This window comes from Typha latifolia, chromosome 10 (genome assembly GCF_019914945.1).
Source record: "Typha latifolia isolate L0001 chromosome 10, TyphaL0001v2, whole genome shotgun sequence".
NCBI classification, from domain to species: Eukaryota; Viridiplantae; Streptophyta; class Magnoliopsida; order Poales; family Typhaceae; genus Typha; species Typha latifolia.
Genome location: NC_133095.1, coordinates 2875022 through 2894866, shown reverse-complemented (window position 1 = coordinate 2894866; position 19845 = coordinate 2875022). Strand labels below are relative to the sequence as shown.

At 38.5% G+C, this 19845-nt stretch overlaps 5 protein-coding genes across 5 annotated transcripts; 1 reads left to right on the top strand and 4 right to left on the bottom strand.

Moving 5' to 3' along the window:
• The first annotated feature begins 468 nt into the window (after positions 1–468).
• LOC140796131 (uncharacterized) lies at positions 469–3973 on the top strand. The gene is made up of 4 exons (XM_073149008.1): positions 469–884; positions 1035–1243; positions 2606–2713; positions 3092–3973. The coding sequence occupies exons 1-4, from the start codon at positions 593–595 to the stop codon at positions 3764–3766; spliced, it is 1284 nt and encodes a 427-aa protein (XP_073005109.1). The 5' UTR covers positions 469–592; the 3' UTR covers positions 3767–3973.
• Positions 3974–4524: 551 nt separating this feature from the next.
• LOC140796130 (mitochondrial pyruvate carrier 4-like) lies at positions 4525–8331 on the bottom strand. Its single transcript, XM_073149007.1, has 6 exons — positions 8218–8331; positions 7671–7771; positions 6767–6865; positions 6580–6632; positions 6063–6136; positions 4525–4819 (listed from the first exon to the last, which is right to left on the bottom strand). The coding sequence occupies exons 2-6, from the start codon at positions 7723–7725 to the stop codon at positions 4774–4776; spliced, it is 327 nt and encodes a 108-aa protein (XP_073005108.1). The 5' UTR covers positions 7726–7771; positions 8218–8331; the 3' UTR covers positions 4525–4773.
• A 306-nt stretch (positions 8332–8637) lies between these two features.
• On the bottom strand, positions 8638–10147 carry LOC140796129 (uncharacterized). The gene is made up of 2 exons (XM_073149006.1): positions 10009–10147; positions 8638–9803 (listed from the first exon to the last, which is right to left on the bottom strand). Exon 2 carries the CDS (start codon positions 9767–9769, stop codon positions 8834–8836), a length of 936 nt encoding a protein of 311 aa, XP_073005107.1. The 5' UTR covers positions 9770–9803; positions 10009–10147; the 3' UTR covers positions 8638–8833.
• A 1488-nt stretch (positions 10148–11635) lies between these two features.
• LOC140796968 (chlorophyll a-b binding protein CP29.1, chloroplastic-like) lies at positions 11636–12886 on the bottom strand. The gene is made up of 2 exons (XM_073150193.1): positions 12277–12886; positions 11636–12141 (listed from the first exon to the last, which is right to left on the bottom strand). The coding sequence occupies exons 1-2, from the start codon at positions 12775–12777 to the stop codon at positions 11776–11778; spliced, it is 867 nt and encodes a 288-aa protein (XP_073006294.1). The 5' UTR covers positions 12778–12886; the 3' UTR covers positions 11636–11775.
• A 1273-nt stretch (positions 12887–14159) lies between these two features.
• On the bottom strand, positions 14160–18699 carry LOC140796127 (protein THYLAKOID FORMATION1, chloroplastic). The gene is made up of 5 exons (XM_073149005.1): positions 18331–18699; positions 17797–18067; positions 16627–16843; positions 15301–15416; positions 14160–14504 (listed from the first exon to the last, which is right to left on the bottom strand). Exons 1-5 carry the CDS (start codon positions 18497–18499, stop codon positions 14411–14413), a joined length of 867 nt encoding a protein of 288 aa, XP_073005106.1. The 5' UTR covers positions 18500–18699; the 3' UTR covers positions 14160–14410.
• Positions 18700–19845: the final 1146 nt, after the last annotated feature.

The window sequence follows — 19845 nt, the reverse complement described above, 5'->3', positions numbered from 1 at the left end:
AATCCAACCCTTTGAGTGTGAATCAAAATAAAACAAAGGTATATTGTTTAATAAATATATTTATAAAAAAAAGTATGTGGCATTGGTTCACGTCACCTACACTTAATATGAATAAAGAAATAAACTAAAATCCTTTATTTGCTAATAATACTCTCGTTTTTTTTACTCCTACCCTATGACTCCATGAGTTGGCTTTTGAACCTAACATGTGTCGGCTGTTGTCTGTTGAGACACAATGGCATCTAAGTCTAAGGTATTATTTTAGAAGATCTGCACCTACTTATCATCTTTAATTATTCCTACAATCGAATCAGTTCTTTTATTCGGATATATATATATATATATATATATATATAATTATTATTATTATTATTTTGTTATAATGCTACGATAACTAATTGTATTTATGCGAGAAATACTTACAAATAGCCCCTTGAAGTACTTCCATATTATATTGAAGTTCGTATATACTAGAGAGCAGCGGCGTATTTGATCGCTCGTCCTTCCGTTCCCCTTCCCGCCCTTTCATCTTCCCTTCTCTCCCGCCAAAACCCTAACCCTAGCTCCAATCTCCCATGGGGAGATAGCGGAGATGGAGAAGGGTTTGATCTCGATCGATCGGTGGAGCGAGGAGAGCCAGGCCTACTTCCTCACCCACCTCCACGCCGATCACACTAAGGGCCTCTCCTCCAAATGGTCCAAGGGCCCCCTGTTCTGCTCTCCGATCTCCGCCCGCCTCTTCCCTCCTAGGTTTCGCGGCTTCGATCTCTCCTTGCTTAGGGTTCTTGAGGTGGGCGCCACGCATCCCATCTCTCTCGTCTCCCCCACCACTGGATCCGAGGTCCGTTTCCTCGTCACTCCCATCGATGCTCACCATTGCCCTGGTACCCCCTTTTTGTTCGATTTCGAGGTTTTCTTCTTTATATTTTGTTAAGATTTTGTTGGTTTGATAGGAAAGTTTTGATTTTGTGATCATTGGCGTCAAGTTGAAGTGTGTGATTGGAAGTTAAATGCTTTAATTTTCTCTTCGGCAGGTGCAGTGATGTACTTGTTTCGGGGAGAGTTTGGATGTGTTCTGTACACTGGAGATTTTCGCTGGGAATCAATGTCCGAGAGGTCGGGAATGGGAAGGAAGACACTTCTCGATGCTCTTCAAGGAGATAAATTGGATGTGCTTTACTTGGACAACACTTATTGTCATCCCTCGTACTCATTTCCTCCTCGTGAAGTCGTTGCCCGGCAGGTATGTGTTTTATGTGTTTTATCGGTGTTCTTGTAACCTATGTCTTCCCGGCGATTAGTGACTCCCATGCAGCGTTCGCTAATGTGATGGTGTAGAAAACTGTGGTTTACTGCTAGAGAACAAAATTGTAGTTCACTATGTCTTCAGGGCGGTTAGTGACTCCCATGCAGCGTTCGCTAGTGTGATGGTGTGGAAAACTGTGGTTTACTGGTAGAGAACAAAATTGTAGTTCACCTTGTGCTCAATATGATCTTACTTATTCTGGCTTTTATGGAAGAAGAGTCAACCAGGTGAAGTGGTTAAATGTTCTGATCGATTGATGATTAGTAGAAAATTTTGAATAATCTATCAAGGACATTATGGAGATGAGAAGAAATGTGGAAGAGCAACAATGAAATTGTATTCTGGTAATAACATAGGAAGTGGAAGAAGTAAGTATGGGATTGTTTCAGGAATTATCACAAAAACTTCCTAAAACATCAATTTTGTATATAAATCAGGAGAAGCTACAAAGAGGACAGACCTAAAGGTTCATACTGTTACAGAACGATTAGAGTTGATCCGCAAAGGGTTTGCTCTGATAATAAATTGTCACAGACTGATTAGAGTTGATTCGCAACAAGGGGGCCTAGGTGTTGGATAGAGGTGGCCGGCGCTGGTGATGAAGGTGGAAGGTGGTGGAGCACGATAGAGAGAGATGGGCGGCGATGGTAATGAAGGGAGATTAATTTACTTCTATTCTTAGATTACTCTTATGACTATTCCTACGCTACTCTTATTCTTATTTCTAAGATAGTCTAAGACTAAAATATAATTTACCATGCTTAGATTCAATGGATGCTTAAACAAAGGAGACTAACCTCTTCTATATAAAGAGGTCGGATATAATGAGTCCTATTAGGACTAACCATAAAAGTTTGCATAGCTCAAACTAGGATTTGTCCTAAAAACTTACATAAAAGATAAAAAATAAATAGACTTAATCTATCGAACCAATGTCCCCGTGAGACAATTTAGGAAAAAAATTTGAGCCACCAAAACATTAGAATTCCACCATCATTTAAGGAATTGCTAATGATTGAGGATGATTTCTGAACGTGTCTGTGCTCTGTTTATTTTCATTTGTCCATGTGCAAATATTAATTTGCATCTGTGCATGTCTTGATTCTATCCATATACCAGCAATGTGTTTATGTCCACAAGGGTAATCATGCAGTGTGTTATACAGAATGTGTATTTAATGAGAATTGTTAATACTAGTGGTTCTTCTTGGTAGCCTTTCTTGTGTGCTTCAAGTAATTTTTCATTTTCTGCTATTCTGTTTCATAAATTTCATTAATTATTTGGAATATAAACATGCAGGTGGTTGAGATAATTTCTTCTCATCCTGACCATGAAATAATTATTGCCGTTGATACACTTGGGAAGGAGGATCTGTTGCTTCATATATCGAAAGCTCTAGGAACAAAGGTTATTATTCTTCTTCTGATTGTTGTTGTCCTCATATTTCTAGAGATCTTCACAAGGTTCTGCTAGTAAAGTAATGTGTTGCTTCATATATCAAAAGCTCTAGGAACAAGGTTTCTTCTTTTTCTTGTCATTATTGCTCATCCTCATATTTCTCGAAACCTTCACAACTTTGTTCTAATAAAGTATCTTCACTATTTTGCACATAAGTCTCTTATATTGAAGTATTGAACATTCAGTCTAATGGTTTTCCAGTTATTCCATGTTATGATGAAGAACAGTAAAGATATGCATTACATATTACTTCGCATTATTGGACATTTTATCCTTGGAATTTGTCATATAAAAACTTGATTCCCTTTTCGTGGTTCTTTTCTTTAGATTTGGGTGTGGCCAGAGCGTTTACAGACCATGCACCTTCTTGGATACTATAATATTTTTACTACAAAGACAAGTCTCACAAGAATTCGGGCTGTTCCTCGATATAGTTTCACCTTTGAGACACTTGAGGCCTTGAACACAGTACATCCCACTATAGGAATTATGCCTTCTGGTCTACCTTGGGGAATGGATATTAAGTACAGAGAGAGCTCTAACAGAAGGGCACGGCAGTGTAATAATCAGACCGAGCAACCACAAATGTTACATCAGTATGCCTATTCTGTCCCATACTCTGAACATTCATGCTTTAGTGAGATACAGGAATTTATGAAAATTGTCCAGCCATCAGTAGTCACTGGAATTGTGTCGTCTTCCATCTGTTACGTAAATCCTCGACACTACTTCAGTAATATCTGTGGAGCCAGACTTGATAAAGCATGCAATAATTTCTATGTTGAGAAAGCTGAAAATAAGAAAAACCGATCTTTTCTAAAGTGGACAAGTTCAAGAAGTCTAAAGGTGAAAAAAGAAGGAAAATTCAAGATTGCTAACCTAATCTTGCGCAGGAGCAAAATAGCTGTAATAAGAAAGGAAAGGCGCGGTGTAAAGATTGAAGAAACTGATGGACTCTGTACTTCTGATTTGGATGTAAATCAGAAAGGCAGTAGCAGATAATGTTTGGCATGATAGCCTTGTGATTCACAAGAATGGTCTCAGTTGTATATCCCCTCAGCAATAGGAGTGCATCAGATATTATGGATTTACCCATTTTATCATCTCCTTGACTATCTTGTTTCATTCCAGCATCATTTTGAAAAACTTGATGCCCACCATCTGAATCTGAATATATATATATATATATACATATTAGCCGTTTCCATATCTTTTTTAATTTTCTACAAAACTTTGATCGTTTTCAATATCTTCTTTTCTATGCTTTTCTTCTTTTCTGTACTGTAAATGTTGAGGTTGAGGCAAGCATCTTGGAATTTCAGAATGCCTTTGGTGTATGCTTATATGGATAACTATGCAAGCTGTAGTGAGTACTGAACAAGGAATATTCTGCGGCACCAATGTTACAATTATACTATATTGTAGCGTTCTTTGCCTACCAAACATTTGGCGAGGAAGAACAATATATGCCCGTGACGTCAATTACGTCACAAATCATTTGGAAAAATAAGAGGCAAGAAGTCATAAGATGCTACCATATAAGAAGTCCGTAACTATTTGTAGACTTCTTTACACGGCATTGGAATTTGGAAGGCTTCATGGGATTTGTCTAAGGTGGTGGCCTTTCTTTTCTTTACAAAAAGCTCTCAACTTTACCAATATCTTTTTATAAAACATTTACCATGATTTATATTAGCGATTTAATAATGCTAGGAATGACGGAAGTAAACCTGAGATTAGCCTGAAGAACAAACAGCAAATAACTGAAAGCGAATATGGATACAAGATCAGAGAAACAGCATTCTGAGAATTTTCACCTCTCAAAAGTATTCTGAGAATTTTCGAGGCAGTCCTCGACCTTATCTTAGGGTATCATATGTTCTTCCCAGCAAATCCTGGGAGAGAACAAGAAGGAGAAACCTGCGCTGCAGTGAAACCATATGTTTACAGCCAAAACAATCAAAACAAAGAGCTGCTGAATGCTATGAAGTGCAGAACAAGAATCATCATCATTCTTCTGCAGGTGTTTCTTGCTTTTCAGAGAAGTAATCTTGCCTGAAAAGTAAACCAGTATCAGTTTTCAAGACAATATAGTGAATTAGAAGTATAGAACATATAAAGCTAGAATGTACTGAAATGGAGGAAAAGTGATACCTTTATGTTTAACTTTGAATAAAGGATATTGGAATGAATATGTTTCGGTACTTTCCAAACACTTAAGGGAAGTAATAAGCATTACATTTCTTTTGCGGTAAACATGTACGAAATATAGCAAGTTAAATGAGCTTGGTCAGATCAAGGCCCATCAGGCAAGGGCATAATTTTGCCAGTCCAAGCCTTCCAATCACAAACTTTTGACCAACTTGTGCCTCAAACTCCAGTCATGTAGTGATTTTGGACAAGTTAAATTGTCTGTTTGCCCAGCCCAAGCTCAACCTCAACTCTACTTTTATGAAATAGACATGTATTTACAATAGATACTATATCAATTGTAAGATCTAATCAACCCCCTACCCTTTCCTTCCATCTTGTCAAAGCCCTCGATTCTCCCCTCTTCATCTCAGACACAGGAATACTTCTTCAGCATCTAGTTTTATAGGCTATCGGTAGATAAATAGATAATAATTTCTTCAGTTAAAAGGTTTTAATCAACTGCTCCCTTCTCATCCACTCCCAAAATGTAAAGATTGTAGCACCCACTGCTTCCAGCTCCTCCTCCTATCTCTCTCTGCACTCTAACACCGAGGAATATTTTTTCAACATCTGTCTAATAACTCCTCTCTTTCTTATCAAGTCACAGCTTCAGATACCATAGCACCCACTGCTTCTGTCTCCTCTTCCTATCCCTCTTTGTCTTAGACATTGAGGATCGTTACTACAAATCTCTCTCTTATGCTCTTCCACTTTTGACACTATTATGTGCATCAAGCATAAACACCCTCAGGATTATCCAAATAATTAAAGCTTGTTAATTCATTGGTTGCTTGTGACATGAAAAATAAGAGTTGGCTGCCTACCAAATGGAGTTCTAATAGTAAGAATGAATTTGACACCATCAGAACAAGACAAGAAGATAACGTGCTCATTTAAGAGGACAGCATAACCACAGGGTCAGCAAGTTCAAGCAACAGTCATTGCCATCAGATCATAATTTAAAACAACCGTAAAAGGCATAACTGCATAACTGGCAGTAGATAAACCAAAGTAACTAAATAGATAGTGAGTCATAGTAACTGATTTTTCCATGTGTCCATACTATGAACAGAACCCACTAGCACTGAAATCAAGTTTAACATACCGTAATTTTCGTGTAAGTTGATAGATCCCTGTCCCAGCCATGGCAACATTTACACTGAAAAGGTTCCAGTTTTTCTGCAAGGCAAGGCAAAACAAAACTTATATATGGAATTGGAAATTTACTGCAAATTTCTTGCTTCCTAAAATAATAAATACAACATTCTATGATGTAAAGATCAATGGAATCCTAGTCAGTTCCTTAAAGATTAAATTTGTAAATAAAGTTTGTAGAAAGAATGACAAAATACATCAAATTATAAAGATTTCACAGAGATAGATTACTTAAATTGGTTTGTATTGACAAAATAAACATTAGCATGGGCAGGACCAAAAGACAAACTTAAATATGTACTATTAAGTTGTGTAATCATCAGATTCCAGCAAGCCAGCAACTTAAGCTCATTTTGTTGAAAAAGAAATGCAAAACTCAAATCTGAACAAATAGATTGTCCTAAATCTACTACCTCCTGCAAGAAATGTAATTGGGAGATGCACTGCTGAACATAATAAGAGCTTACCGGGGTAATCACAGTACTGTAGCGTGACCAAATAACTCCAGTGCAAGCAACAGCTACATACCAGAAAACAAATGACCAGGATATGTCAAAATATATACAGGCAGGAGAATGAAATACAAGGAAATTTTATGTTTATGTTAGATGTTGAGAAGACAGGATAGGAATTTGAATTATAAACACCACATACCAACTTGCTGAGGATAGGAGATCTTTTCAGGTGGCTTTGCGAAGTCAGCAATATTTGCAATGCTGATACCCCATTTGAAAGTTGGGGCCCAAAAATGAACTGTAAATAGAAATACATTCGGCTTTGTGTCAGAAACAAAATTAAAAATCGTCCACTCTATTTTTATCATGCTTATATAATTTCTAAGGGCAACATGACAAATTCATATATATTTTTTTATATTAGGTTCTAAATAAAACATACTTCTCAAGATGGCATCATTTGTTGCCTGCACATTGCAGGAACCTCTTGCGCTAGGACACCCTATTTATTTTAGCATGATATGCTTCTAAAGTGTTCCACATGACAACTAATTTGACAACATTGAAGATTACTCATGAACCATTGGAATGGATTTCTATAATCTAAAACTTCTTCACAAGCATTTTGATGGAAGTAGCATGCATGTTAATCAGGTCCTTGTCTGATTCTACTAGAATTATACAATCCTTCGAGAAAAGGAAAAGGCACATATGAACTATCAAATAGCTATATTAATATATAAGAAATTCAAATCTACTTGAACTCATATTCAGCTTTCAGAATGAATTTAAAAAGTGTAAAAAAAAATCTAACAAGTGCTTTTATAAAAAATTCATCTTAAATCCATCTTTGACATCATTCATTGTTCTCCAAAAGAAGTCATAAAATTTAGCCAATAACTTTTACCTCTTTACGTTAAAGACACCCTGATGTTTGAGTAGTTAAGTTCTTCCATAATGTATAAAAAGGAAAAAGTATTCACTAGACATGGTGGAAACTGAAATATACAGGAGAAATTAAGGATAGATTAGAAGAAGAAAAAAAAAGGCAACAACAAAAACAAATTTTAGCATAATTTCCTATTTATAAGCACAGGACGAACTAGTTTTCGGGCCAGCAGGGTGGTTCCATAGGGCTTGGATTTTGGAAGCTGCCATCAAGTGCCCCTTCTCTTCTACTTCTTACTCCTTCCTCGTCTCTCTCCTACGAGAATGGTACCAAGAAATCTTCAATAACCGATATATTTCATGGATTTACAAATAAAAATATAGCAATAAATCACCCACGACCGCCATTAGAAGCGACAATTACGAGCTAGACTACACCATTCTGCATCTTATTGAGAAGATACTGTACTTTTGGAGATTAAAGCGAAAAAGATATCAAGAAATTGCAAATCCCGAGCTATACCTTTCCTAACTTCTCATCAGAAATTCAGATTATCTCCAAATTCAATTCCTTTCTAAGTTCATTAGAACACCGCATCAATAGAAGACAGCCCATTTATCGAGAAAATCCAACATAAAAAAAGAAAACAACAAAAAAGTCCAATTGCGCAAGGGGATTGAATCAAGTTTGAACGATCTCAAAACCCCAGGGTCTGAATCGCAAAACGGAGTGCTAATAGTTTAGGAAAGAAGAATTCGCACCTGAGACACCGCGGAGGAGAAGACGAACGCCCCAAATAGAATAGAAAGAAGGGAGAATGGATTGGCGAAGACCGAGAGAGTAATCAGATATTACAGGCTGTGTTAAGGGCAAAGTTGGAATAGGGCTAATAATTAGAAATATAGTGGATGTTTTCAACTACCACTTGCTTTTGTTAATTAGATATTAATATTATAATCATGTTTTAGGATAATATATTCTATTCCTTTTAACTACTAACAAGTTTGCATAGTGAGAATTTCATGTGCATTAAAATAAACGAAAGGATTTAAGATTTAGGATTTAAATAATTCAATGTCCAACTCAAGTCATGCTTGGTTCCTTGCGGATGACTAGGACATCCCACGTGCTAAATTAAGACGGTAAAATTAGTTTAGTAAATATGTATTTAGAAGGAAGAATTAGACAAATAAAATTAACGAACCATAGCATTACTTTTTCTATTTAAAACCTTTAAATTTGAACACTATTAACTACACTCTTATTACGGAATATAAAACAAACAAGTAGCAGCGACAATTTACAACCAAATCCTTTTTACATGATCATAATGATAAATAGGATCAATCAAACTGTGCATGCTTCAATTCAGAAGCTCTACTGGGAAGCGCTTCCAAATCCATACCTCATCTGGGAACCGGCAGCGGCCGGTGACCCACCGGCTGGATCATACACTGGAATGAAGCTCGGATTCCTCATCGAACCTCCACCTGTCGGTGCCCCATACCCATACGTTCCACCCATGTAAATTGCCCCGGGCACGGCGCCGTGAACCGGCGCCGCGAACTGGACCGGAATTGGCCCTCCCACGGAGTGCACGAACTGGACCGGTTGAGCCGGTCCATGAACGGGAGCCGGCATATAAAAGACCGGTGCCGAATCCGGCTTCTCTTCCAGCTCCGTGTTGGTCCGCAGCGGCTTAGACTCCGGAACCAGCGACGACGTCGAGGAGTAGCGAGGGGATTCGGCGACGGACTTGAGATCGTCGAGACCGAAGAGGTAGTCCGGGACCTCGGAGGCGACGGAGGACGCATCAGATCGGAGGCGGTGGAGGGCGGCGGACCGCTGCCGGGCGACGCCGTTGAGGGCGTCGAGGAACCAATCGCCGGCGCCGGCGTCCAGAACGGATCCGAAGGGCTCGGGAGCGGAGGACGGGGGGAAGAGGAAGAGGCGGAGGCGAGGGCTTCGAGCGGTCGCGGCTGATGATGATGAGGAGGAGGAAGAGGCGAGGAGGCGATCGAGCTCGTGCATCATGTTGTCGACGTCCTCGTCGCACGTGAGGGAGATGAGGGCGTCGAGGTCCTCGTTGGGGAGCTGGTACTTGATGGTTGGGGGAGTGGTTGGGGAGTAATCGGGAGAGATGTTGGAGAGGAGGGAGAGGAGGGAGGCGAAGGAAGAAGAGCGGGGGACGGAGACGATGCGGGATTCGCCGCCAACGTAGCGGAGGAGGTGATCGTGGGGGCGAGGGAGGATGCGGCCTCCGAAGCTGCACATGAGCCGCACGTGCGAAGCAGAGGAGGAGGAGGATGTCATCGCACCGGCGGAGGAAGGTATGCGTATCTTGCTCCTGCGAGATCAGATTAATTTCACTACCGCATTGTTATTCTAGTTTATTGCTCTCAAATGCTTAGCTTCGTAAAAACCAATTATTTTGTTGCAACAAAAAAAAAATTTAAAAAAAAAAAATCAGAGAACTGAGGTTAGAGAGAGCAAGGCATAAAACTCTTATAGAAGAGTTAAAAATAATTCATGACATTTTAGCTTCTATTTACCTTCTATTTTGGTATAATAAATACTATAATATCCAATACTTCTATGCTTCCATTTCTGGCACGAGAGAGAGAGAGAGAGAGAGAGAGAGAGAGAGAGGGGGGGTGTGTGTGTGTGTGGATGGATGGAGGGTTGCTCACTTGCCTATTTTTAGAGAGAAAGGCAGCAGCCAATTAGGATAAGAAATGGCCGGCGGGCTGGTCGGTGGTGGTGGGTCCCCTAGGCTTGTATAATTTCGCCTGCTGACGTGGCCACTCATGCTTTGCTCTCCTTATGACAGTGCAACGGGCCCCAGTCCAATTGTCCTCGCGTGTGCATAATTTAGATTTAGGCGGGAGCCTTGTGTACTGAGAGATGCTTCTGAATCTCATGCGTACCAGATTGTCTCCGATCCCTACCGTATGAATTTCCTGCAGTCCGTTACCTGGCGAAATGTGATTGGCAGCCAAAACAATTAAGATTTTCCGTTCGGATACTTTCCGACCGTGGCTAGCTAGCAATTAAACGAAATAAATAATTAAATTCTTACAACCACTCTTTTGGAGTATCTATCAAGCATGCAAAAGTAAATAATGACAGGTTTGTTTCTTTTTGTAGTCCGAAAAGTGTGAGGTGGTGAGGCAAATTAGGAGATTAGGAAAAGAGGATGTCATACATATATTACACAAAGTTAGTTTAATTTGTTCAGAATGCAGTATTAAGGCTGGGAGAAATTATAATCAATTGGTTGCTCTCTTTGCTCCTTGAGTAATAAACTATTTAATGTGTGCACGATATCAAATTTTAAGTTAATAATATTAATCTCTCGGAATATAATTAATTATTTTGTACACAAAAAAGAACTAATAATTTGAGTGCCTTATCGAATAAGAGACTCTCTCTCTCTCTCTCTCTTTCAATGCAGAAGAAAAATATATATATGTAGTGAAATTTTAATTTTTTTTTTATCTTAAATATAATAGAGCAACAACTAGGAAAGGTGCTTAATGTTATTTCATTTGGAAAAATGATTCTTTTGCCGGCATGGGGACACTGGACTGCATGAGTTGATTTGGCAAAGGTTTCTTTACCCAAAACATGAATACTCCTTGACCCAAAAGCTCAAGTGATACTTGGTGTTTATATACCCTATCAATATATTCTAAATAGTTGATATGATACTAAACTTACTTTGTTTATTATTCATTGTTATGTTAGACATTTTAAAATAAATTTTTATTTAATTACCTTTCATAGATTTCAATAAGTTAATATATGATATTGAATTATTAAAATTGTTTATATTAATCATAATTATAAATACTATATGAATTTCACTTAATTTTGGGTTCAAAATAATTTAAAGATTTATGTTCAGATTATGATTTTTTCCTACAAGTTAGTGGTATCGAAATACAAGAATCGAAGCGTAGAAGCAATCTGTATTAAATGATAATACTTATGAAACGTTGTTCCTTTCATTCTTTCATTTGGTGGTATCACTATCTTTTTGAGTCATGCACAATATAGTGAGAAGAGCCTTTACAAAACTTGCATTCGAAGTGGTATTTCTCTAGCAACCTTCATGAACACAATACCCTGCATCACATTCTAGGAACACACAAATAAGTGGTGGTTGCTAGCTAGGCATGCATGCAAAGATCAAGTTTAACATAGTTAAGATTTACATAATGATGGAGATCATACATTCACTATCCTTATAAACTCGCAAAATTACACCAAATGAGATATAAATAGAAGTAGAAGAGAAGAGAAGTCTCCAACTACACTTAAGAAGAGGAGGAGAAGGTGTCGAAGATGGTGGTGTGAAGAGGGTCACTCAGGTGAGTGGCCCAGTTGTTAAGGGGCCCCTTGCCGGTGGCGGCGGCTTGGACGGCGAAGCCCAAGAAACCAACCATGGCTAGACGTGCGTGCTTGATCTCGGCCAATTGCAAGGTGGCCTTCTTCTCCGGATCGGCGGCGAGGCCGAGGGGGTCGAAGAACTTGCCGCCAGGGTACAGCCTCTTCTCGGGGTCGAGCTCGGCGTTCCGTTGGAACTCGATGTAGCCGATGACCAGGACCTCGATCCAGATCAGTGTGGTGATGGAGAAGGGGAGGGGTAGGCCGAGGTAAGAGGAGCCGTCCACTAGCTCAACCTGATCAAATAAAACAAGTAAGAGAGGTTATTATAACGTCGACAAGTAAAAGAAATATATGATTTGCCGATTAAAACTATAAATAATTTTTGATGAAATTAAAAGTTTATTCAGTAGCACACTAGCACTACATACCTTTCCTGCATCTTGCCACGTGACACCAGTGAGGGACTCAACTGCCAAGGCCCCAAGGGTGGCAAGCATGGCCCACCTGCCATGGATGAGCTCGCACTCCCTAAACCTCTGCAGCCCAAACACCTCGGAGTAAGGCTGGAACGGGGTGGACTTCACCTCCGCGGTCTCGAACCGGGTCCCGATAATCTCACCCGCAGGGTTCCGGGCCAGGTTCTGGTCCAGCGAGTCCAGGTCGTACTGCAGGTACTCCGCCGGCTTCCCCAGCCCAAACGGGTCGAACCCGTAGTCCCCCACCAGCGACCCGTCCAGCCATTCGGGCGCCTTCGCTCCCGGGTACCACAGCGGCCGATCCGTCCCGGGGGACGACCTCGTCGGCTTCTTCGGGGCGGACTTCTTCGTCCCGAACCCGAACCGCGCCGTGAACCGGGAACCCGCTTGGCTCGGGTCGGCGAGGCGGGTGCCCAAGAACGATGACGCACTCGCGAATGCCGTGGAAGACATCTCCTCCTCTTCTCTTTTTTTTTTTTTCTTTTTTCCTTCTTTTTTTTCCCCCTTCTTCTTCTCCTCTTCTTTGTTCTTCTCACGAGAGGAGAGGAGAGGAGAAGAGGTGGATTCTTATTCTTGTTATTTGTGGGGTGGGTTATCTTGGGTAGAGAGGATCGGAGGGTGAAGAAGGGCGCTGAGATCAGTTTGATGGCTGGGATGGAGGGGGCCTTATCCGAGCCTTATCTTGAGAGATGGGATTTGGTTGGGATCTCATTTGGTGGGGATGACAGGTGGGGCGCTGTGATTGGTAAGTTGGGGTTCATAATTTGTGTGGTCGCAATTGGCCCCGAGTCCATGTGGTCTTCAACTGGCTCAGAGAGAAATCTCCATGTCTTGGGAGTAGATTTCATACATGCGTTGTCTGCCTTTCACGTATTGCCACGTCGGCTCAGATTAATCTGTCATCATCTTGATATTTAACCATAGCCTAATTACGAAAACGATAGAATTAGTATCCCACTTACAGAGTGAACAACTGAATCAATCCTCTCAAAAAATGATCATAATTATTAATTATCAACCATAAGATTTACAGTGGTTTACATTATCATTTTGATTATCAAGATGGTTAACTTCACTTTTCTATAGGTTATATACAATCCCAACCCAGGATTTAATAGTTGTAGATACAGAATAACAAAAATTCGTTGATCATTACATGGAATTCAATTAAAATATTATATAACTTTTCTATATTAGTGAATTAGGGTACTTGTGAATGTAGAATTGAAAGGGATTAGATTAGACCCATCATCTTTAGCACCTCCAGATTTTACTACAATTATTTACAAGAAACGGTTTAAACACGGGAGGGCATTGTGTACGAACTTCTCTCACTAGATAGAAAGAATTAAGAGAGAGAGGATATATCACCACTACTTGTTTCATTAATAGTAGGCTCCTAGTATTTTTGACAAAAAAATTTTGCCTCATGTTGGCGAGTGTTAACATTCATTATTTATACAATGCTCATGTTGATAAGTGTTAGAAGTATAATATGCATTGTTTATATATTACCCATCATCTTAAGTTTTTATATCGTTATCTAATATGATATCGGAACTACTCTTTTCGAAGATCATAGATTTAAACCTCAATAGTCTACTTTTGTTTCTTTTTAACTCTTCGTTTCAAGGAACTGATAACTTAAACTTTTGAATTAAATTGTTATCTAACAAATGAGCACTCTGCATACAGTATTAGCATCTATCACCATCCTTGAATCGAATCAGACAGGATTCAGACTGTGATATTGACCGAGTAATGCGAGATGTGATCAATTTTTTAGGTCCCTTCAACAGAGTATATAAAAAAGAAGCAAGTCTGTCAAAAACAAATGTCAGCAATAATTAAGGTCATTTTACTCATGAACAAGCCGAAGTCACATTTAGAAACAAAAAGGAAGAATTGGAGTCATTAGGTACAAATTAAAATGCTGCATGGCTATGGATGATGCTGAATCACATGCCACATACATAGCAGATATGAAACTCAAAGTGAATTCGAAGTTCCACCCTGCTTCAACATAGCTGTTGATCCTGTTATCATGCAAAGCTCGGCGTGGCTCAAAAAAGTATAAAAGCCTGAGTTATTGCCTTGCGAAATGAATATCTCCAACACACTTTGCAATGGTTTCATTGGCCTTCTGAGATTCTACTCTTTCTTCTCTTTTCTTCTTTTCTCTGTCAAAAGAGAAGTCTCTCAAGTCAGTGATCTCCATCGACTATGGAGTATGGAGCAACTTGTGTATATTTAGGAGTCATAGAATAGCTACAAACTGGCCTTTAAGTTTCACATTTTTCTATGCAGCTCTACCCCTGGACTTTTGCTATGGATGGCATTTGAATGAGGGATGATGTAACAAGGGGGAGAAGAGAGAAGGATGAAGGCTTGGTAAGGAGTGTCAATTGAAGGAAACTAGGTGAAAGGATGAGAAGGAGAATAAGACAACGATCTTTAGTCCCAACTATTTAGGTCTGCAATATGGATCCTTTCTCTCATTTTATCTTTATGCGAGTTTAGGATCCATTTACATAGTTTTCTTGACAAAAGTTTTACACTGGCTATCAACTTAATGCAATCCTGCTTTTATGTGGGCTTTGGACCAGCTGTTGAAAGATACCATGGTAGACACAAAGTGGTGGACTTTGAAAGGAGCATAAGAGAGAGATATTGGTTGAAGCAACTTCAGTCATTCCCATGTGGGCAAAGGATGAGAAGATAGGAGCTAAAAATAGGATAATGGTGTTTGGAGGGATTGTTTGTTGTCTCTCCAAATGGCAAAGCTGAGTTAGGAGATGGAGAAAAAGAGGAGGATGTAAAGTTGAAAAGGAGAGAATTTTGGGTTTTCCCAGAAAATATTGCTCAAAGACAATGCTAGTAGCATACAAGTGAAATACTAACTAGGGCAATGCTGTGTATGTTATTTAAGGTAATGTACTGGAAAAAAGTATATATTCGTTCAGAACAATCAATTACCTGTCAACATATTCCTTCAGAAGCTCCTTGGCTTGAACCAATTTTGAGAGAAGGTTGCGATACACATCAAGATCTCTATCAACACTTCGTTTGTTTATGTTCAAAGCAGCACAAAGCTGTTGAACAATAAAGCAAGTCAGTGCCAGTCAACAGTCTAAAGGTGAATTCATGAAATACTTTAGTTACATATAGAGAACATTTCTTGGAGAACCAGCATCTGAAGGATCAATGAATTACGCCAGTATTTCTAGAATGATCTATGTGTAACATTAAAAGAGATACAAAATTAGTGGAATATAGATAACTTGAAGAGTGGTACCCTATAAATATTTCCATACCTAAAGGTATTAAGGTAGAAAGGTATAAGTACATGTATATGTTTATTAATAGAATTTTGAGGATAAAAAGATGTGAGGGAGCTAAACCAGAATTGTAAAAGTTTCTACAAATCTATCAAGAGAAATACTAATCATATCCCACTAGAAATTGTGATCTTGCCTTAACAGCTTCCAAAACAGTAAGAATAAACTTTTTCGTAACTGCAGGTGTGAATATTAAGAATCCAAAAATTGTATATAATCTAAAAGGTATTTCAATTGTAGAACCTACAGATTAGATGATTCTTTTCAAGCCTTAACAATTTTGCTAGATCAATGCCTATTTTTGAGTTTTCTCAACAAGAATGTCTATCTTCAAGATGAAAAGAAGGTGGACCTTGCACATGCTACACGTCCAAGTTATCCTCACAATATCTGTTGATCAGGAGGGGTGCATGCTAATCTCAGCATGCTTTGTGGGTAGGCGGGAGATCAAGATATTTGATTGTAGTGAGATGATTGGAGCTTGTAATACTACTTCCAGGAATAGTATATAGTATCATGAAACCCAGTAGCACAATGAATATCTGAATTAGATAACACAAAAAGAAGAGTATGCCTCTAAATTTTCAATTAGGTTATCAGGGGAAAAAACTAAAAGAGTTGATGGGAGGACAAATATTTCAGATGTTGAACACAGTAGGATGACGTTTTAGCTCTTGTGATGGCATGTCCCAGAAGGCCAGCCTACAGATCGGGCATGTTGTAGAAACAGAGAGAAGTAGCTGCACAATGGATTAGCTTAACAAGTCATAGGTCCTTGATGTAAATGGTTTAAGGAAAAATAAGTGCCCAACTTCACCAATGTTTGTTGATAATGCAGTAAAAGAAATTAAAAAAAAAAACAAAGGTGATCATTTAAAGAACTATAAATGGCTAGCAAAAAGCTAACTGGAAATAAAAAAGACAGAGCTGATGGTAATGCAGATGAAAGCAAGAATTATTTAACCTTGTCTAAGATTGTTGGTTCGGTTGCATTTGCAAGCTCAAGTAGCCGAAATAGTCCAATTGCAAAGAATCGACTATAGCTGAAGTTTACCGTGCCCTGGGCCCTTTCTGAAATACTTTTCAAAATGTCCTCAATTTCTCCTTCTCTAGAGGAAAATTCTACCAATGATGTAGCAGTCTGAGCACGTGCCCACTCTTCCAACTTTTGCGAATCAGTTCTGTAATGGACCAATAGATAGTCAAAGTACTTAAAGTGACTGTTGGAACAATGAAACTAACTCTTTGATTGAAGACATGAGACATATTAGACCAATTATCAACATTGTCAAACACATTGTTATGCAATTACAGATTTTAAAAGCTACCACTTCACCAACTTCTAGTACTATCTCATAAACAAGGTAAAATGAGACCAATGTTTGACATTCCTATCTATCTTCATCTAAGTGGCAAAAACATTCCTAGGCTAGTATGCATCAAAATTGAAGGATATAAGTTTTCATGACAATCTCACTTCTCCGTGAAGAACAACATGAATGTAATAACTTTGCCCATAGAAGGGAAAGGAAATGTAAACATCAACTAAGTAAGCTTGCTTTATCTTTCATTCTATTGTTAGCAACTTGCAGGTTTTCAAATTTTCATATTGCCTGACTTGTAGCTTTCAATCATAAGCAGGACCAATATCAACAAAAAGAAGCAGAAAGGCTAAACTTTATTATGAAATTCATGAACATCTTATATAGATCACCTGCCTTCTCTTAATATACAAGAGAAGTATACTTAACAGAGGTACCTTATCATTTGACTACCTATCATCATGCAAAGAGCTTATGACCAGTCGTGCCACATAAATGGAGATATAATAAGTTAACTGTTAGAATAGTGTTGCCAGGCATTTTTCAAGTTACTGAAGTAACACGGCATTAATTGTCTGAACCTACTGAAATTTAGTAAAGGGTGTGGTGCATCAACGATACAATAGATCAGAAACATCAGTGCTTCAATGATGGTTCAGGGTCATTTCGAGTTAATTTTCCACAAAATTCACCGGAGTCTATGATTGCTAAACTTTTTCATTTATTTTCAATTCGCTGTAAATTAAGACCTAGCCTGACATAATCAGAGCAAAGTTGAGCCAAAAGTGCCAAACAATATTTATGATAACCACCTGTACTGTTCAGGATCTTCTTTCAGAGCCTGGATATATGCTCTGAAGATGGCATCTCGATCTTCATTACTAGGGTACCCTTCCATCAGCTGGTCGTAGACGGTGACGAAGCCAAGTGCAAAGACAGGATCATACTGGTAGGTCCTTTTGTACCTCATCAGATGTTGCTGCACAAGGAGTTCTTGTAATACACTGCTGTAAATGCTCGGAATGGGACGCTTATATGACTTGAGAAAGCTCAGCTTTGTTTCGGATACAGGCGGCGGCAAATCTGAGTAAAACAAGAAATATATTAAAGTTCCAAGTTTTGCACTGAAGCATTTAAGATGTTCATCAAAGTTTCTATCATGAAAGAAGCTAAGAAATGCAAGACAAGCTCAAACCTTTACTTTACTACGCCTGTGCTAAATTAACCACATGAAAGAAATGCAGGTACTTCTATCAAATGCTTCAGAGATCGGGAAAAAAGTAAAAGATGGCTGAATTTACAAAAGTAAGGGGGAAAATAGAGATTTTTCCATAAACAAAGCTTACCACTGGAGGCCGCGACACACCGGACCATCATGCGCGAGCTCAATTTGGGGGATTGGAACCGAAATCCATACCGTACAGTGGGATTGGAGAAGGACCCCGGAAAGGGGAGCTTCCTGTCCGAGGCTTGGTGCAGGGAGGCGAATGAGACGGAGGAGGAGATGGCCGCCATCAGGATTAGGGCTTTTGGGACGGAGGAGATTTTTAGAGAGACAGAGAGAGAGAGAGAGGATTGTGGAGTGAGAGGAGTTTATTTTAAGAGCTCGCGATGGCTCGTCGACGTCGCCATTGGCGAGAGAGAGAGGCGAGGAGGAGAGGTCAGGAAAAGAGGTCTTATCCCGCTTTCCGAGAAAGCATGAAATCCAATAGGATTTTGAGACGTGTCCGATGCTTGTGACTTGTTGAGATGGACTCCGTGATAGTCACTGGTGATAATGGGTTCGTGCATACGATTCCATGGATCCAAATTCCTCACTCCGTACCCGTTTGTTGCCTTGTGTATGGATCTGTTTATCCGTGTCAAATCCGGTCCGGATAAGCTTATCCAGACACGGATATAGATCCCCTAACGGACCAGGCTAAGGCTCTAAGCTCGGATCATGACTTGATTTTTGGGGATATTTATCATTCAATCCCTTTATTTCATTTTTTTTTTCATGTCCCAAAAATATCATGCGTTGATTTTTCTATAATTGTCTATATAACACCATAAATTAATTTAACCTAACCATTTTCAAATAGACTAGTATCAACCCAAAGATTATTGCATTAGAACGCGAATGATAATATTTAAAATGTATAACTTACTCTTTTTTTCTATCTTCTCCACTTTTTTAAGGGTTATAATTAACATTTATGGTCATGTCATCTTAATAGTTTCAGTAGTGAGCATATAATTTAATCAGTAGAATTGTATTAACTACAAATTATAGTTTATAGTTGTCAACGAAAGCAACACAGTGGTGTTAGATGAAAAATACAGAGAGAAAAATATATATTAATAACAATGTAGGAGGTTATTTAAAATGTATTTTTATAAATCACATTCTATATTTTATATATTTTGTTATTCACATCTCTATTTTTGAAAATTTTATAAACTGACCTCTCCAAGATACTAATAAATAAATATTTTATTATAATATATAAAATAATTTATAAATACCTAAATTACTCTTATTTTTTTTCTTATTTTTTTCTTCCTAAATAAAAAGAAGAAAAAGAATAGAAGGAAGAGGAAAGAAAATATGAGTAAAAGTGGCGGTGACGATAGAGAAGGTAGATGAGAAAAACGGTCAAGAGTGATAAAAAATAAGAGAGAATAGTATTGCTATTTTAATAACTTGGTCAATATTAGTTAGTCAAAATAATATCAATATATTAAAATACTTTAAAACAAAATATGAATTATAAAATAAATAAAATATAGGATATGATTTATAAAAAAATTTATTTAAAAAATTTCTCATTTCCTAATACTCGATATGTATCGTGCCTTAATCTATTTGTCTTCTCCAG

What these genes read in the sequence shown, in the direction of transcription:
- LOC140796131 (XM_073149008.1), top strand. Translation starts at nt 593, where the DNA reads ATGGAGAAGGGTTTGATCTCGATCGATCGGTGGAGCGAGGAGAGCCAG. An exon ending in CGATGCTCACCATTGCCCTG is followed by an intron (nt 885 to 1,034) that starts GTACCCCCTTTT and finishes TCTCTTCGGCAG; the next exon opens with GTGCAGTGATGTACTTGTTT. An exon ending in GTGAAGTCGTTGCCCGGCAG is followed by an intron (nt 1,244 to 2,605) that starts GTATGTGTTTTA and finishes ATAAACATGCAG; the next exon opens with GTGGTTGAGATAATTTCTTC.
- LOC140796127 (XM_073149005.1), bottom strand. Translation starts at nt 18,499, where the DNA reads ATGGCGGCCATCTCCTCCTCCGTCTCATTCGCCTCCCTGCACCAAGCC. An exon ending in GAAGATCCTGAACAGTACAG is followed by an intron (nt 16,844 to 17,796) that starts GTGGTTATCATA and finishes GGTCCATTACAG; the next exon opens with AACTGATTCGCAAAAGTTGG. An exon ending in AACCAACAATCTTAGACAAG is followed by an intron (nt 15,417 to 16,626) that starts GTTAAATAATTC and finishes ATTGTTCAACAG; the next exon opens with CTTTGTGCTGCTTTGAACAT.
- LOC140796130 (XM_073149007.1), bottom strand. Translation starts at nt 7,725, where the DNA reads ATGGCAGCTTCCAAAATCCAAGCCCTATGGAACCACCCTGCTGGCCCG. An exon ending in CCCTGCTGGCCCGAAAACTA is followed by an intron (nt 6,866 to 7,670) that starts GTTCGTCCTGTG and finishes TTCTATTTACAG; the next exon opens with TTCATTTTTGGGCCCCAACT. An exon ending in CTCCTATCCTCAGCAAGTTG is followed by an intron (nt 6,633 to 6,766) that starts GTATGTGGTGTT and finishes TCTGGTATGTAG; the next exon opens with CTGTTGCTTGCACTGGAGTT.
- LOC140796968 (XM_073150193.1), bottom strand. Translation starts at nt 12,777, where the DNA reads ATGTCTTCCACGGCATTCGCGAGTGCGTCATCGTTCTTGGGCACCCGC. An exon ending in CGTGGCAAGATGCAGGAAAG is followed by an intron (nt 12,142 to 12,276) that starts GTATGTAGTGCT and finishes TTATTTGATCAG; the next exon opens with GTTGAGCTAGTGGACGGCTC.
- LOC140796129 (XM_073149006.1), bottom strand. Translation starts at nt 9,769, where the DNA reads ATGACATCCTCCTCCTCCTCTGCTTCGCACGTGCGGCTCATGTGCAGC.